Below are 17940 nucleotides of genomic sequence, written 5' to 3'. Positions count from 1 at the left end.
GATGGAGACAGCCTGAGCCAAGGCAGGACTGCAGCAGCTGCCACTTCAGTCTCCTTGCCACCACGTCCAGCAAGGAGTTAACCAGATCATCCGCCACTGCTTATTTTAAAATCAAAACATATGTGCGAATGTTATATTTGTTCCAAAGAAATTAAATAAAAGCAACACTGTGAGATTTTTTTCTTTTTCAGAATTGTAGCAGAAGTGTCTTTGGAATGAATTGCATATTCTCATATGAATTTATTTAACAACTTTTAATCTTTAAATATAGATTTAACACATTTTTTACAGGTACATATACAATATAGTTCATTTAAACTTGCAGTCAGAAAATTCCCTACTGTAATTTATAATAACATGTACATGAAGAGCCTAGTTCAACAGCATACTTAAGGTAACATACCATGTCATGTGCAAAGTTTCAAATGTTAAAAATCTCAGACTGTACATTCAGATTTGCAGAACTAATCAATCTCATAAATTAATAAAAGCTTAGATTTAAAACTATGGAAGACAAAAAGATTAAAACCATTTAATATGCAATGTGTGCTATGCTTGAGACAAGTATTTACAGTTGTACCTCAAAATGTGTACTGTTACCACAAGAATTGCTACCACTATAAACAGCCCCCTTAGTAACTTCAGAGAATCCTACTTTTCCACCTAGCAAGTGCATCATGACCAGCTTTAAAACAGACAGAAATAAACTTCAGTGACTTAAAACCTCCCTGGTTTGATTTCCAGTGGCTGAAGAATACTGGGCTCTTTCTAGGTCTTGCAGCGTTGTTCAGCTCAGACTCAGCTGGTCTCGTTTTTGGCCGTGTATGGGGGTTGCCCACAACGCTGGCCACCCACACTGCAGAGATGCCCACGGCGGTGTGGCAGCGTGGCAGGGAACCCCCGGGCAGCGACAGCCACGAAGCAGTTCAACAAGTCCTTTGTACAAAAGTGGTCACCAGAAAGAAAACCAGTATGTTTGAACTTAACAACTTGGTACTGTAGCTAAGAATTCATGGTTCACAAATCAAAGTCAGATCACAAAGGTCCCCCTTCAGTCCATGGTATAAAACATTTTGTTTTGACAGGACAGAGCAAGTCCACTACCGCATGCATACTATTAACCCTGTTCTCAACATAGTCAGATGCTCTTCGCACACATCTGCTTAAAAGTCAAACCACCTGTACTTACGATCTACAAAAGCAAATCTAGACAAAGAAACACAAAATTAAATTGAGTGTTCAATATTCTTTTTCTTTCCCGAAAATTCAACTGATGCATTATCGTTAAAGATGCTGAAAAGTAGTCTTGTCACAAGAACATCCTTAGTGCAAACATGGACATTTAACTTTGATTTATGGCACGTGTTCCAAAAGTACATACATTAAATGTAAACTTCAACACTTGCTTGATACAGGTTTCAGTCTTGGGACGCTTTGGGACCCTAAGCGATTGGCGACAACCCTGAGTTGTCAGTTTGACCTGATCCAAACCTCACTGAAATCAGTGGGACTGACTGCAATGGGCTGGATTCAGACCCTAAGTGCAAAAAAAGGATCTTTAGCATTATTGCATCTTCGCATGTGAGTCAGCCAGATGATGCTCTTACAGAACATTACATTCACATAGCTGAAGTAGATATTTATGAAAAATTCATCCATAAAATCAATTAAGCAGGACATACAGCTCTTTGATGTTTTTTGTTTGTTTTTGGTTTACCAAAACTCAACTGTTTTATTTGAAATCAACTTCAGCAGTTGTCAGCTAGTAAGGAGATAAAGCCTTCAACCTGTAGAGGAAATTTCAAGCATCTAAACCAAGTGTCAGGAAACCGTAGTGTACTTCTCTGATGAAACGTGATGGATGCCATGAAAAAACAGCAGGTAAAAATAATAAAATACTGTACTTTCCATAGTGAGGAAAAAAAAAAAAAGGAAAAAAAAGAGCAGAGAATGGCTTCCGTTATGACTATGAGAAGCTGCTTAGGACCCCGGTCCCGTTCAGTGCAGATGAAGCTGTGGAGCTCTGTGAATGTGATGAATAGTACTGGACAACTCCAACTACTGTGCTATTTCTCTGTAACACTTAGTTGAAAGCTTCCAAGAGCATCAAAACCAGGATGCTACTAGTTCACCCGTAATTCAAGGGGAACTAAACTTTCTTGTGTTACACAGGGCAGCATCTATAAAGTAATGAAGAATGATGTTAATATTAAAGCATCTTATTCCAAGAAATACATTGTTCCCTGTAATCATGTAACATCTGTATAACATTAAAAACAGCACACTCCTGTGGTTCTCCCTAAAAGCTGAATGCCCATTACCTTCAGTGAGAGCCTTGGCTAAGGCAGGACCACAGGGTTTGACTCGTTTCCATAACCTACCACTTGATTATCACAGCATGGTCAGAGGTTATCTTCTCTAGACTCCTTATTTTGTCAGGCTCAAAATGGCTTTCTACGCAGTTACAAAATAGCTGTTCTATGAAGCTGGCTGGCATCACAAGTTGTGAAAGTAGACCCTGTCTTATGTTTCAAAGGCAAAAAATCAGCATTATCTTTAATGGACCCTGCATAATAATTCTGCTCACATAAAGCCTGCAGCTGCAATAATTAAAGTGCATGAGTAACAGTGCAAACAGCTGTGCTACATCTGCAAAACTACAAGTGGCATTTTAAACAGAACTTACACAAAACTTGCACTCTTCAGCTAGCACGCTTACGCCAGCTTGCAAGAACTCAAGAGTTCAGCCATGTACAATATTCTTATGAGGCTAATTAAAACCACGTGGCCCAAGACACGAGGTAAAGGGTTGCCTCAAGCTCACCGTAATCAAGAGAATGATCCCAGTGCCCCAGCCAGCCGGGGCACAGCATGCATGGAGCTCAGTCCTTCGGGTGCTAGAAGTGAGGGAAAGCTTTGCTCTGCTTTGCATGAAGAGCACCCCACACACACACACACACATGCCCAGGGACGCCCTTAAGGCTTGGAAGAGATAATTTGGCAAGTGGGATGTTGAATAAAACTAGAGGAGGGTCTGGTGCGTAACACAGGAGCAGGAACCTGGCCAGACCTACAGCACACCACAGAGGGAGAGCATTGCTGCTGCCTGCATCCTCCTTGAAACAAGCGGCTGTGTGCATTTGCCCTGGCAATGGAGCATTCTCCCATCACAGCTCTGAATGCTCCTTGGTTTTGGGCTCAAATTAAATTCTGCCATATAACTTTTTCTACTGTTTAGAAAGACTTAAAAGTTGCAGCAATATTTATTTTTTATATGTAATCTAGTAAGTAGAGGCATTTATCACTGTTTCTGTTTTTCACTTGAATCTTTTTTTTTTTTTTAATTCAAGCTGCTCTATTTCATGCTCTCTTCTAAAAGAACTGTCTCATGCAACCTTCATGCAGTGAGTGGAAATCAGAAACCTGCCCTTCTCTCTGTCCAGATTTTAAAGGTCAGATGAAAAAGGCTGAAAATTTATTGGCCTCATTTTGCTCTGACGTGAAAATTCTGGAGTGAATGAAATGCTTCCTTCGCTTGCATTTTTTTACCACTGCTGAGAGAAAAGAAGAGCAGAGCACGAGCTTAGCCTCCATGAGAGGGGAGCTGTGGTGCTCCTGCAGTGAGCACTGTGTCACTGAGATGAAAACATGTCACACATCTGCTTTGGGTTTTGGCAACGCCCTCGTTGTCTCTGCTCTCCCAGCTCTCAGTTTGCTGAGCGGGGTGCTGCAGCACAGCTGGGAGGTGACGTGGTTTGTCCTTCAGTGACACAGGTGCTGTCAGTTCTGTAAATCACAGGAGCAGGTGATCTTTGGCGTATTAGCAACCTGGGAACTTGCAGAGGTATTTTGGTTCCTGCCCTGTTGTGGAAGAGAAGTTTGGATTCTAACACCGCAGCTGTGACCTTTAAAAGAATGTGTGTCTTACACAATGGGCTACTCCTTCTTAATTCATACCAAAGTCAAGGCAGTTAACCAGGTGATACCTGACCGCTTCAGCAAGGCATCTTAAGCTAGCAACACATGGTTAAATCTCACAGTAGCTATTTTCTGAATACTGCTTTTTCTGAGCAGAGTTCTCTCCAAACTTTCTCTTAGTTCTGCGTATTATCACCTGCGATACAGAACAGTTTCTATGGCATGCACATAAAAAAAACACACCATAGGTTGCACAGGAAACAAAATAAATCTATTCAGAAGACAGAAGCAAGGACTAATCTCAGAAATTATAGCTAGAGACATGCCAGAGGGGAAAACTGTTTTTCAAAATGACCTCCAAGCCTTCTGAGTTAGGTCCAGGCCAAGATTTACACAAAGTTTAATGAGGTTTTCCATCCCACCTTTGCAATAGAAGATTTAGATGAAAATGATGAAAAACTGTGACATGGCATTGCCAATAGTAACCACTCATCCATAAGGCAGAATAACTACACAACCAAGTAAGTAAAGAAAGAAAATCATCTGCATTTTCAGGATTCATATGGATGTTTGAAATTCTCCCTTGCACAGAGGATCTCCCTTGGCAAGCCTGGTGCAGGAGGACGGTGTATTTGCAAAGCTGACAATGGCAGTGTAGTAGGACATTTACCAAATACTTATCTTATAACTTCAAACGGGCAGAAAAGTTTTCTATAACTTCATTATGCTTTGTAATGGTCCAGCATTGGACCAATTGGCAGGAAGTGAGAGGAATAGTATGTAAGCATGAAGAAATTAGCCATACTGGGTGGGAGGTTTTGGTAACGGCCACAGTGTAAATCTAAGGAAAAACATTAAGGTAAGGGAACCATTTAATCTATTCAGTTAAAGACTTGGCACTGAAAAAATGAACTTCAGATTCTTCTCCATGCTGACTGTGAAATTCTGTGATGGGAGATAAGTTTGTTATTGACTGTGGGGACTGGGAGCCAAGCACTAACAGAAGCACCAGCCCCATGAAGGGCTGGGGCTGCCCCGCATGCTTTCAGACCCTGGGGACCCCACACTACCTTTATCAAGGTTACTCCCTTACATGCCAAACAGCGCTTCTGCGCAGGCAGCTGAGAATATCTGAAGGCTACAGTATGCCCTCCTGCCCCTACTTTGTTCTTTGGCTGCCAAATTCTGTCTCTGCTATATCGGGATTGGCCTGTCCTTGCTCCATGGGAGACTGGCTAGAAGAACTTCTTGCAGCACTGGAGCAAGAGCTCCATCTTCTGAAGAAGCAGAAAACAGCCCAACGCACACCACATCCCTGAGCAGTTAGTGCTGCAAAGTCACCCACAGCATAAAATGATCAATCCACAAGGGGAACGGCATTGCTAAATACGAAGGTGCTGCCACAGAGTCAGTTTTCAGAGTGCAAGGTGTATGATGGCTGTAAGGACACGTCACTGAAAAGCTCTAGGAATAGCTCTAGGAAACGGAGAGAAAACATCCTACATCATCCTACAATGTTGCCTGAAGTGCATGTAAAATTAGAACCATGCCTAGAGACTGCATACACAATCAGCAACAGAGTGTAAGATCGAAGTTAATCTAAACAGGGAAAATCGAATGCCTCAGCACCGCCACCAGACCCTGGTGACACAGCTGCAAAGCATCTGGGCAGCGGTGTGAGACTTACAGCAGCAGCTTTCTGTGGTTTTGTCTTGTGAAATTCTTCTCACTTTGTACTCAGTGACTCTGTAAACTAGCCTGGAGCTGCAAGTCTCTAGGAGCTGGGGGATGTGACCCCTGGCAAAGCAAACCAACATTCAAAGTCTATGTGGGTTTTCTCTGTATTTTCTGAGCTGTTCCAGTCACAACCACCAGCCCCCTACTTCCAGCATGATGATGAAAAAGCATGGAGTGGTGATACCAAATACATGGCAAGGGTGACAGGCTGCTCTTAAGGCATTTTCTGCTATGCTTCTATTTCTATGTGTACATTTATGACTAGAAAAAGAGAAACACGATTTTTAAGACTAGAAGCCTTTTGCTAAAACCTGGTAACCTGTTATAAACTTTATTCTAACGATGGATTAACAAGCAGGCCTGCAGCAGTCAGCAGTGAGTGTAAGAGTGAGGCTTTGCCTGGTGCAGAGCCGAAGCATTGCCTTTCACGTGCTTAGGATCAGGCCACAGCGTCTTTTGCAGCACAAGGTGGTTTTTACTAGGTACATCCTATTCACATGGGGTTTGAGCTACAGCAACAAGAAAGCAAAAACAGTCACAGGAATCCTTGATCAGACTCCATTTTGTCTCCTAGATCTTCTACCCAGTGCTCTTGCAATGAAACCTACATTTTAAAGTGCTCCTTTTTAATTTACTAGTGCCCAAAGTCACAGAAAGTTCTTAAGGTGCTAACAAAAACAAAAGAAAAAAAAAAAAGAGCAGGAGCTTAATTTACTACTTTTTGCAGGCTTTATGGAGTAGCTGCTTTGTTTTTTTTTTTTTAACCTGCAGAGGCATACACAGCCAGATTTAATACATCAAGTGTAATACAAATGGCTTAAGAGACCTGAATCGAGTTCTCAGATATTTCTGCTGTGCATATTATATGATACCTGCGACTTTGGCATTCCGAAATCTACAGTCACCGACTACTATCTGCAGACTGTGGACGGGAATCCAGCCTTCTTTTCTTCTGTTTAGGTTTTTCACCAACCTTTGAACAACAACGGTATTAGTAAAAGAAACAAACCACGCCACAAACAGTTTTGTATCAGCACTGGGCATGCTTTTCACCACCATCAGTGCAACCAACAATTTGTTCAAACCAGGGGAGCACTATAACAGAAGCCGTGCATGCATTTAAGTATTCCTCCCAACTAAATTCAGGCACCTAATGAAAAAACCTACCTCGGGAACATGGTTGCCTTGGGCCCCTCTCTAGTTAATTGAGGGGAACAGGTCTCTCCTGAGCATGAGTTACCCTGCCTGGAACCGGCATCATTCCCCAGAGATGCCTGTTTCCCTCCACTGACTGCCGATGAAGCCAAGGACAATTACTTTCCTACTCATGTAGTGAAATCTGTGCTAACAAAAAAGCTTGATATGAGAAATCTTTGCCTGGCACTGGCCAAAACTGCCATGAGAGGTGGCGAGCATTCACCAAAACTTATTTGCTAACAACAAACTGAATTTCCCATGAAGTGTAAGGTTCTGTAGTTGTTGGCCAGGAATCCTCCATGGGGCAGTTGTACCTGTGCATTTCCAGGCTAGTGCCTGCACAAGTCTGATTCAGGTAACTGCTGATATTGCCCTTCCATCTCCAGAAAAAAACAATGGACAGGAAAAAAACAACAGGCAAGAATCTCGGCCAAATTGCTGGAAAAATCAGAAGAGGGCATGCTGCCCTCTGAGACAGTGAAACTAATGGTTCAACAGGCAAGACACGGCTATGGTAATTTCCCAGGAAATGCTCCCAGCTATAAGGAGAGAACCAGCTGTGAATTGCTATCCTGCAAGCCACAGCTTTAAATACAACTGAAAAATAGTCTGCAGCCATTAACCAGTTAGCACTGGTTCAATACAGCCATTTGAGGGAAGAAATTGTCTCATAATTACTCAATATTGCTATTAATAAACCCAGATGAACAAAGCCAACAGCTGAGCTGGGGAAGGCAGCAAGTGGGCAAAGAGTTCTCACTCAAACCATCATTTTGAGCTAGAAGAGCATGACCGGGGTTGTTAAGAAGTTAATACAACAAGGCTCACCCAGACACCCATGGCAAGGGAAGTCTAGACATGTTTTCCAAGGCTAAACCGGTGTGTATGGCCTCTAGCCTTGGCAAGGGAATGAATTCTCTAGCTTTCTGAAATAGACTGAAACCTAATCAGAAGCTGCAAGGAATATACAATCAGGCAGGCGAGGCTGCATGGCACTGCCTTCCAGGCTCGCAGAGATAAGGCAAAGTAGTCCTAAAATACCTACCACTGTCCCTCACCATCTTCATGCAAAAGCTGGATTTCATCCCCGTTTTTCACCAGCAGGTCCTCTGATCCTCTCTTCTTGCAGTCTGCAAGAGCTTTATATTTTCCTGGAGACTGTGGTAGAAAGAAAAAATTATCTTACTGAGCTACATTTGATATCATGCAGCTATTATTTCTGACTGCCGCAGGGAACAAGATAGAGCACTAACAGCTACCTTAATTAAAATTATTTCAAGAAACTGTGTCTGAGACATCTCCTCATTCCCCAAATTGAGATATGGAAAAACTGAGACACGGAGAAGATACACCCATTATCCAGTGAAGCTCAGCAAAGCAAGACAACCAAAACCAGCAGCACCTCCAGCTTCGGTGCTACTGCACTTCTGTACTAACCAATTGGTTCCCCTCCTCCTCCTCGGTGTCCGAGCAATTGGACAGGTACTGGTTACCGGACCACTCCTCTAGCCCCTCACAGATTTCCAGGGACTGTGACATTCCTGGCCAGCCTGCAAGATAGCATGCAGCTCAGGTTGGGGTACCCCCGAGCCTGCAAAGCACCCCAAAGGAAGGGGGATGCCATACTTCTGTGGGGCTTGCTCTGGGGAGACAGGAGCACGCTGTCCAGTGGCACCGGGCTGGTGCGCTCCGAGTCATTCTCTTCTGAGCTTATGGAGGCTCTCTGCTGCTTTCTGAAAGGTTAAAAAAATAAAAAGTAGAATGCATCTATCTTAGTTTTAACTTATAAATTAAATCAAACTCCATGAAGCTTTGTAGAACAGGATTATAAATAAAAATAGTACTTTCTAATATATGCTTTTATAAATGTAAAGGATCTTAGTGACCAGTTTTGATTTTTTAGGGTATGTGAAAACAAGCTGCAGCTCAGGTCACGCTGCCCAGCAAGTGCTCCATGGTGCTGCCCGCCTGAGGCCATTTCTGGGACTCACCCGTCACTCAGCTGGGAGGAGAGGTGGAGCTGGTCTGTGCATGAGCCCGGTTGCTGCTTCTCCACTGCAGGGAGGTCAGACACCAGTTTAACATCTTTTTTTTATTAGCAGCCATCACACTCAAAGCATTATTTTAAAAGCAAGACCTTTTGCAAAACTCTAGTTATTATTGTCTAGAGAGAACCAGACCTAGACACTATTGCAAAGCACAGACTGACTTATGATTAAGACGGTATGTTAGCACAAATCCAATAGCAAGCATGCCACTGAAGTCTATGGGACTATAATATGCTTAAAACAAGGCACCTGCTATGTATCTTGTTGAATTAAGCGTATGAGAACAAATGTGAAATAACCTCCCATGGTAACGACAAAAAAACGTACTTCTGTAACTCATTTCTACGCGAGTACCTGGCCTTTACAGCTCTAACTTATGTTATTTCCCTGTAATATAAGACCTCACTCCAGTATTCTGCTACCAGGCTTCTTCTGAAAATCAATTCTCTGGTGAGAATTAGTGGATTTGAAGATTAGTAATGTGAAAATAGGAAAGGTCTGCTGCAGAGTGAATGCCACAGAGAAATTGGTCAAATGTACCTTTTATAAGCTCCTGCTGCTTGAACAAAATTTTTCTTATTTCATTTAACCACGCCATCTTCAGATCTACTGTTTGGGCCTGGAAAAAGAGAAAATTGTCTGAATTTTGAATCATGAATCACCATTATATTGTATGAATACAATCTTACTTTTCAATGCTGCAACTATCTGAAATCTTCTTTCATCCAAAGCCACCATTAAATTTAAAACACTCTCAATCTTTAAAAATTGATGACCCCCACTACATCCAGGCAACACTGTGAAAATGGCGGAGACATCACTGCAACACAAGAAGTGCAGGCAAAAGCACATTTGAGCTTGTATCTTGTCTCTTCTTAAAAACACCCAAAGGGGCAGACCTGCCTTTTGAATATATGTATACTCTGCTACATACATCTGCTTTATGAATTTAAGTTGGCTACTGCGTTGTAACATGGAGGAAAAAAAACTGGGCAGACGACTAATTCAAAAAAAGTCAACCACCAATATTTTCACAACAGGTTTCCTGTGAACACCTCATTAGGCAAACGTTTCACCTTCATAAATTTCTATTCAAAATGCTACAAAAGGGGAAAAAATAAACAGAAAGAAATTAGGCCAATCAGGCTCCTATTTTGTAGATGAGTTGAAATACTACTGGAAATAGCACCACAGAGGCCATGCTTTCGCTCTGGGAGCAGTTCTGACATCTAATTGTAGTGGAGCATGTGGTTGTGTTCATTAAAGAATGAGGCCCATTTCCCAGCTCAATTCATGTAAGCTGTTAAGCACAGTAAAATGCTTTTTTTTTCAACTACTGGCCTATTTGAGATTTCATCTGGAATAAAAGGCTCTATTTCCAAGGAGCAATTCTGTCTCCACTTCAAGATAACTTTTACAGTCCTGGCTTGGACACTAAGGGGCAGCTACTCGGACAGCTCTGTACATGCAGGCATGGTGAAAAAGGAAGAAGAAATACAAGGTAAACGTTTGATAATCTTAAATCCCATAAAGATCAAAGAGAGATGTTTCCATAATATTATTACAAGGATGCACAAATATTCAGATTCTTGAAACTACAAACCTGCACAACGTATACTTCTTCTCGTCCACTATACCAGATTTCAAATTTTCGATGATCTCCTTTCACATTCTCAGTTATTCCAACTGCATTCATCTGCAAAGAAAAACGAACAAAAAATTACACATGCTACAAATCTTTCCCTCTTACTTATGAATCCAGACATCTTGCAACATGTTAAACAAACCTATTTTCATCCAATTTAACACATTTCATCAACTTACTTTCAGTAGCAACTCAAAGTCATTATCTGACTTATTCCCCCCCGACGTTCCATCAGCTTGCTGTATTTGCAAAGGCTTTCTTTTATCATCCAATAAACCTGAGGGGGCTTTTCATTCAGGAATCCATGGAACTGGAAAGGCATGTCATACCTCTTTCAGCATAAGATTTCTCAGATGAGGTATATGAAGCTTTATAAACACATAGTGCATTATTTTTCTACATACTTTACTTGTGCCACATTATTCTTTATTTGCTTGCTGAATTCAGTATTTCATTCTTTCATCGATCTTTAAAAACCGTATGTGAAGCCTTTAGCTCCTTCAGGAATTTCAGTTCAATGTCTTTTGATCTCTGACCTTTCAATGGAGTTGACACATTATTCCCAGGTTTTCTAAAGAAGGATTAATTTTTGGATATCCAGACTGAGCTGCCATAAATCTGGCATTGAGGAAGCACGCAGATTTCAAGCTAGATGTGGCTGAATGCTGCTGTATGTAGATACCCATTATCACAGCCCACTTTTGATAATTCGGATGGAAGTGCCAAAGGCACAAACAATTCAAGACCTGCACAATGTGACCCAACTGAAACAGTAGCTCAGACTATGACTAGAGACCAAGAAATTCTTCGGTAACAGGAGACCTCTGACCCATCTGCTAAGCATGCCATGCATTTACTGCCCTATTGGCTTTGTAAGCTGAAAAATACTTTAATTCCCAATATTGCATAAACCCACTTCTCGTTTAAAGCATAGTTTGCTAGCAATTTATCACTGATTAACAGATGGTCTAAAAAAAGCTAAGTATACCACTCAAATGTTTTAAAACAAATCTGATAATAATGGTATCATATATCACAAATTATTCACCTAGACTGTATTAGGTAAATCCAGTATAAATACAAATAAAGCCTTAGAAAGAACATCTGCTAAACACTGCTGTTCCTGTTTGTTAATGTGCATACTCAGAGCTTTTTGTCTGAAAGGCTAGAACGTCAGATGGGCTCACCTAGGCAAACTCTTTGTTCCTACTTACTTTTTCAGATGCTGGTACCCATTTTTAGTGACTATGAACAGCCTCAGGAAAAAGGAAGCAAGTTGCTAATTCACTTTCCTGGTTTCTCACTGGTATAAATAACTGAGCTCTTCTGAACTTGTGAGAAGCTTTTGCCTCCAGATTTATAAAGGAAGGGCACTGAATAGCAATCAGTATTTCCTTGTCCCTCTTTGCCTTGCAGCTCTCTCTCTCAACCCAGTCCTGCACAGTCAGGTTTCACAGAAGTCTAGAGATCTGCACTGATGCTCAGGACTGAGATTGATTGCAAGAGTGTGACTAAAGCCAGAGACTGTTCACACTTTTACAGTTTTCCACATATCCGCTCATATTTTAAAATGAATAGGTTAAAACCTGCAGAATGGTCTTGTTATGAGAGTATGAAATTTTTGGAAAATTTTGGCCTCTGCAGTATAGTGCTGTAAGGCTGCAGAAAGCCAGATCGGGCTCTATTCTGACTTTAAGAAAATGCAACACTAAGATGTTGAAAGGGCACCCTAGAGAGCACCTTATCCAGATGCTGCAATTTCCAGTTCTGTGCAGCTCTTCCGGCTTGGTGATTCATACGCTGCCTGCTGTAAAAGCGCCCAGGCATCAAGATATTAGAAATTTCAGATTATCTACCTCAAGGATGTGAAGGAAAGTGCCAGGAATAGATATATTTAAGGTCTGTCCATTCATGTTGGTGTATTTTAGAGTTCTTTTTCCTCCCCCGAGCAGGATTTACTGTCCCTTCAGCTGTGGTTCACTGCAATGCAGATTGAGGTGGGTTAGAGCTTAAAGCTCTGGGATGGCATTCATCTGCATCAGCTTCCACTGTGACAAAAGGCAGACCGATCTACTTTGCACTGTAGTGAGTTATGAACCTGCACGTTCTAAGTTAGTGAATCTCAGCTGAAGAGATATTTGCTTCTGGCTATTTTATATAGCATGTAAAATGTTATCCTGGGATTTTTTGTTTGTTTGCATGCTTGTTTTGGGGCAAGTTTTTGTTGTTGTTTTTTACAGATGGCCAGCTACACAACTTCCATGAAACAGCTTTATTTCATGCTGAATCTCTGCTAAACATTCTTGCAATTAAAAATAATTCCCTGATACTATTACCAATCAAACAAATGTCAAGGTCCAAAAACATGACTTTGCCCTCAGGTCAGCAATTCTGAAAATGTACGTGTGGGGGGATGTAATCTTGCAGCATCCATGTGTTCTCTAACCCCAACTTCTCAACTTGGCAATCCAAACAGCTGGAAAATGAGCCCTCCCTAGACAAACACTGGCCAAATCACGTGGACTCCTGAATGTGTGATTTTCTCCTCTGAGCTGGTTTCTCCATGCCACCTCTTCAGTTCTTTCAAAAGTGTGTATGGCAAAACAAGTACTACAGGGAAAGCAAGCTTCCCAGAAAGAAAATAATGCTGTTTGGAAAAAAACATTTAAGTACCTAAACATATGGCCTGGGATTTGTTTTTAATACACAATTTGCGATGTGCACTGGACCTGAACAGACTTACCTACTATAACACCTTTGAAGGTGTTTGACTACTCCTACCATCTCTCTCCCCAGACTCCATGGAGGTCAGGGGACCCGCAGCATTTGGGCCTGAAGGCTCAGCCTTTGAATGCCCAGCCTCTGAATGCCCACTTTCCCACTCTCTCATATACCTACTTTGTTCTTTTATTTATCAAGAAAAATAAGGCAGAGTACTGAGACAAAATGCTCATGTTAGAAGGGCTCATCACACACAATATGCCAAAAGGTCTCTTTCAGAGGAGCAGTTTGGGATTTTTATTGATAACAGTTGGCATTTATAGGCTTGGGACAGTTTTTTATGTCGCTCATATTTTGCCAGAGGCTATCCTCTTTGTCTAATAATTGTACTTTTAGCTGCAGCTAGGGCCCGCTGAAGGAGAAGGGTGTGGGAGAGGAAGATGAGTGATCCCCATCCTCCTGGCTGGGGGACAGGGCTCAGCAGCAGCCAGGCTCCTGCTGGCTGTGCAACAGGAGGATGCCAGCCCAAGGGGCCTCCTTGGAGACTGGGGGCATGAGGTGCCCCCTTACTCTCTCAGACGGCTGGGGATGATGTCAGGGTCCCCCAGTTTCCTGCCCTCACCCCCAGACCTGGCAAGTGGAGTAGGGGAGGGAGAAAGGCACATGCCCATCCCTGGGACTTGCCCATAGCACTGCTTCCCTGGCAGATGCCATCACATATCCCATTCTGAGCCTATGTGCTCCCCAGCTGCTGCTTCAGCTACAAGAGTCCTCACAACTCCTTATAACCACCAGCCTTTCAAGTCAGTTCCATCTGGGGCAATATAGTCCTTTGCAGAATAAACCAAACGCTGTGTTAGCGAAAAAATACTTTCTGGGCTCACAAAGTTATCAGCTTACAACACACATGGCCATGGACCCAACGAGAAAGTCCTTACTTTCAAAAAATGCTTAAAACTGTAAGATGAAGTTTTATCATATCCATCTCCATGATCCTCTCGCTTCTTGCAGAAGACCAAAGCTTTCTCGTACAGGAAGAGATGCCTCTGCATTGGCTTGAACCTGGCAAGATCCTTCATTTTTGTTGGACCTTTTCGATGTCCCGTCCAAACACTGAAAGATCCTTGCATTAATACTTTTCCTAGTTCACTCAAGTCGCCCTGGTGAAAATATGGAAAAAAAAAAAAAAAAAAAAAAAAGACAACAATTAGAACATTAGAGGATTGTCCACGCAATGAAGGGCAATGGGGCCAGCCCTGTTCCAAGGCATACCACTCTAAGAATAGGTCTTCCTGGAAGGATCAGATGATCTTTTGGGAGTAGTGGTGTGGTGCCAGGGGGAAAGAAGAGGTCCCAGACACAGGCCTACAGTTAGTCTTTGCAAAGAAATACAAGTCAATAATTGAAAGAACCAGGAAGCTAAGGAAACTTGGCAGTTCCTACAGAAGTCCAGGTCAAGAGCTCTGGATAAACTAATTTTGTGGGAGAGGACTGATGAGAGTTGGGCCTAAACAAAGGTCTTGGAGAATGGGAAGAAAAGGGCTCTTCAAGGAGGACAGGACTGGGACCGGCAGCTTAGCCATACCCTTGTCCTTCTTTGAAGCTCTAGGGAAGACAATCACCTCAATGGCTAAGGATCAACATCAGCCTCAGGGAGTATTTAATTAAATGTTGATTGAATGAGAAATGCTATGAAGATACCCTGGCTAAATCATAAGGTGAGCCATTAGAGAACTAAGGTGGATGATGGAAAAATGCTCTCAGGAACCACAAGGTGGCAAGTGTGGGCACATGCAACTCCATGTGTTGTTTGGATGTAAATAGTTTCCAAAATCCTGAAATCAAATGGAAGACTGTCACCTGTAAGAGCTTCCTGATGCTATTCACTTTGTAACTGTTCTAAAGTAGTTTTTAGCTCATACATTCTGGGACACTATCCACTTCCAGTACATCATCCAGCATTGTACAAGGTTTCTTATTACCCAAATCTACTCACATCATATCCTGTTATTGAAATCTGATGCATAGAGTCATTGACTGACTTTAGCAAATCCAACATTGCAACCAGAGCTTCTTGAAGTTCCTGAACTCCATCACAGCTCGTGCTGTACTTTAGCAACTCCTGAAAATAGAAATGCAAGAGCACATGTTTGCACTTGAACAAAGCACACGTTTTTCCATCTCACACGAAGTTTCCAATGCCCAAGAGCAAGCTGCACTCCCTGAGTTTCTTTTTTCATATGTCACCAGAAAGACTCATTCTAAACAACAGTCAGTATGAGGTGTGGAACATATCTATGAGGGAGGTGAAGGGGGACAAGGATGAATGCATTAAAGATTATGGGCATTGCAACAACCCAAGCAGGAGACACATTGGTATAGTGTATTTCATTCATCATGTTCTTACAATCATCTCTGGTTCATTTTTCTTACAAATGCTTCTGCCATTCTGCATCTCTGAACAGATTCAGTCCTTCTCCCCATGAAAACGACTTGTTAAAAGCACACATTCCTTTTTCAGGTATGCGAATTTTCATGCTCCCTGAATGTCACAATGGAGGGCCAAGTTACACAATATTTAATCTAAGGATTGGTGCTGATTTACAGGTAACCTTTAATTGAAAAATAAAATGGAAAATAAATCTATCTCCCAACGTCTTTTCACAAGCAACTTATGGAATACCTTCAGAAGTAACTGGTATTTTGTCAGGCGCTGCACTGGCTTGAGCAAATAGGAATCCAACCCGAGTTTGTGCTCTAATTTTCTTTGGCACTCCTGGAACAAAGGACTCAGATTAAGTAAGTCAGGTGCTAACTGTAAGTACTTATTCCAACAGCATGAGGGATATAGATTGAGGACTTCAAAGATTTCATGTCAAAATGTCCTAAAGAAATTTCATAAAAACATGTAAAATAATTTAATGAATGGTTGTGCTTTAAATTGTTTGTGTACAAGAAACTCCAACTGCTATTTTTGTCAGGCTTCCATGCAATGGTAAACAGAATATGCTGCAAAAACAGTGGAATGCTGAGGACAGTGTTTAGGACAAATGTCCCAGGATGATGCCTGTCTTGATAGGAACCAACAGCTCACCTGGAAGAAGGTGCTTTCAGAGCACTGCCTCCACAGGGACTCCGACCGGGGCTTGTTCTGACAGTATTTCTCATACATCTGAAAATCCTCTCGCTGTAAGGAAAACCAAAATGCAAGTTAGAGACAGGCATGCAAATCTGCCAGGCAGCTAAAGAGGGTGAGCACCCAAACTGTAAATTTGCTTTTCTCTCTGCTGCCAACTGTAACATCCAAAAGTCACAGAGTTTGGGTAAAAGAACCACTGCTGGGAACCAGAAGGCTCCTCACAGCAAACCACGGTGTAGCCATGACTGCCGCTTTCCCCCATCTGCTGCTGTCCACACAGTTGCATTCCCTGCCTTGCTGTTGGTATTACGTATCAAAAGCACCTCACTCAACTGACACAACTGAGATGTTGCAGAGTGCAAAGCACAGCAGAAACATTGGCCTTAAAGTCTGCCTTATATGTGAAAATGAGTCACCAACCCTGTCTAGGAAACAAAATCCCACTCTCTCGGGTGCTCCCAGGCAGCTTTCCAAACTGTGCAGGAAAATTCTGCAAGAGACAGGGGAAGAGACAAAACGCAGCTGTGAGCAAGGTACTACTTGAGTATTTAATCATTATAGGAAATCAGTGTGGCAAAGATGGGGAACGGAGCCAGCATCATACTTGTTGTGGAAGTCATATATCTCAGGCATGTTTCCAAAAAGGACATCCTTCCTGTTCCTCAACACGGGAGGCAAGAGAATGACCATGGCAGGGTTGTCCATCTCTGCTCTGTAGCCCTGCAGGAGGCAAAAGGGGTTCATCACTACATTTTTAAGGCCTTAGATTAGAATCTACTCGAAGGCAGATGAAAAATGGATGTGAGCAGACTTTCAGTAAAATATACTTTGTTTCAAATTTCAACATCCCTTTTATTTCTGTTTGTTGTTGTTTGTTTTGTTTTGTTTTGTTTGTTTGTCTCTCTAAATGCCTGTCTTTTAGCACATCACCCCTCAGTCCATGGGCATCTGGGGCTGTGGACCAGCAGAGGAAGGGCTCCCACAGGGTGGGCAAACACCACAGAGATGCTCTCTGTTCACAAAAGGCAAACTGTAGCCACTTTCTGCTCACTACAGCCTGACTGCGGGAGAGGTCCTGAAGGAATACTTGTCTGTGTTAAATGCTTCTGCTGTTATGACCATGGGACACAAGTGGTATCTTGTTTGTACAGAATGTGCAGTTACAGACACTCTCAGGAGATCTGGTTTACAAGGTGATTTGTTACAAAGCAGAGATGGCTTGAGATCCTACACGAAAATCAATGAGCTTTTTGCTTCAGCACAAGACACACTGAACACCAGGATCTCACTGTTCTTTGATTCTTGCTGCCTCAGGATTCCTGTCCTCTCGCTCCACCTGCCTCTTGAAATCACAGCCCCCGCTACGTACCAGGGAAGAGTTGTAAGGGACATTATTACACTACGTACTGCTGGGTGGAACTGGGAAACAATGCAAAGCTCCCTGCAGGAAAATCACATTACTACACCAATGCAAAAACAGTTACCAGATGTGGTAAATATCCTAAATGTAGAACAGGAGGGAGGCAGAGCCAGAG

The 17940-nt window shown here is 42.3% G+C and overlaps 1 protein-coding gene across 6 annotated transcripts in view; it reads right to left on the bottom strand.

Annotated features, from left to right (window-relative positions):
• Positions 1-239: 239 nt before the first annotated feature.
• Positions 240-17940, bottom strand: part of MCF2 (MCF.2 cell line derived transforming sequence) — a 58479-nt gene continuing 40778 nt past the window's right edge. For 5 of the 6 annotated variants that reach the window (XM_040571862.1, XM_040571856.1, XM_040571860.1 and 2 more), the window contains 14 exons: positions 17010-17125; positions 16826-16895; positions 16361-16453; positions 15950-16042; positions 15263-15388; positions 14205-14426; positions 10504-10596; positions 9441-9519; positions 8844-8907; positions 8479-8585; positions 8290-8402; positions 7898-8010; positions 6528-6628; positions 240-2180 (listed from right to left, as the gene is read on the bottom strand). In XM_040571862.1, coding sequence (XP_040427796.1) covers positions 2140-2180; positions 6528-6628; positions 7898-8010; positions 8290-8402; positions 8479-8585; positions 8844-8907; positions 9441-9519; positions 10504-10596; positions 14205-14426; positions 15263-15388; positions 15950-16042; positions 16361-16453; positions 16826-16895; positions 17010-17125 — 1431 coding nt within the window. In that variant the 3' untranslated portion in view covers positions 240-2139. The remainder of the gene's footprint in view (positions 2181-6527; positions 6629-7897; positions 8011-8289; positions 8403-8478; positions 8586-8843; positions 8908-9440; positions 9520-10503; positions 10597-14204; positions 14427-15262; positions 15389-15949; positions 16043-16360; positions 16454-16825; positions 16896-17009; positions 17126-17940) is intronic. The other variant, XM_040571857.1, reaches the window with a different exon arrangement.

The sequence above is a fragment of the Cygnus olor genome, chromosome 13, assembly GCF_009769625.2.
Source record: "Cygnus olor isolate bCygOlo1 chromosome 13, bCygOlo1.pri.v2, whole genome shotgun sequence".
Taxonomy (NCBI): Eukaryota; Metazoa; Chordata; class Aves; order Anseriformes; family Anatidae; genus Cygnus; species Cygnus olor.
Note: the sequence above shows the minus strand (reverse complement) of the source record. Positions and strands in the feature narration are given on the sequence as shown.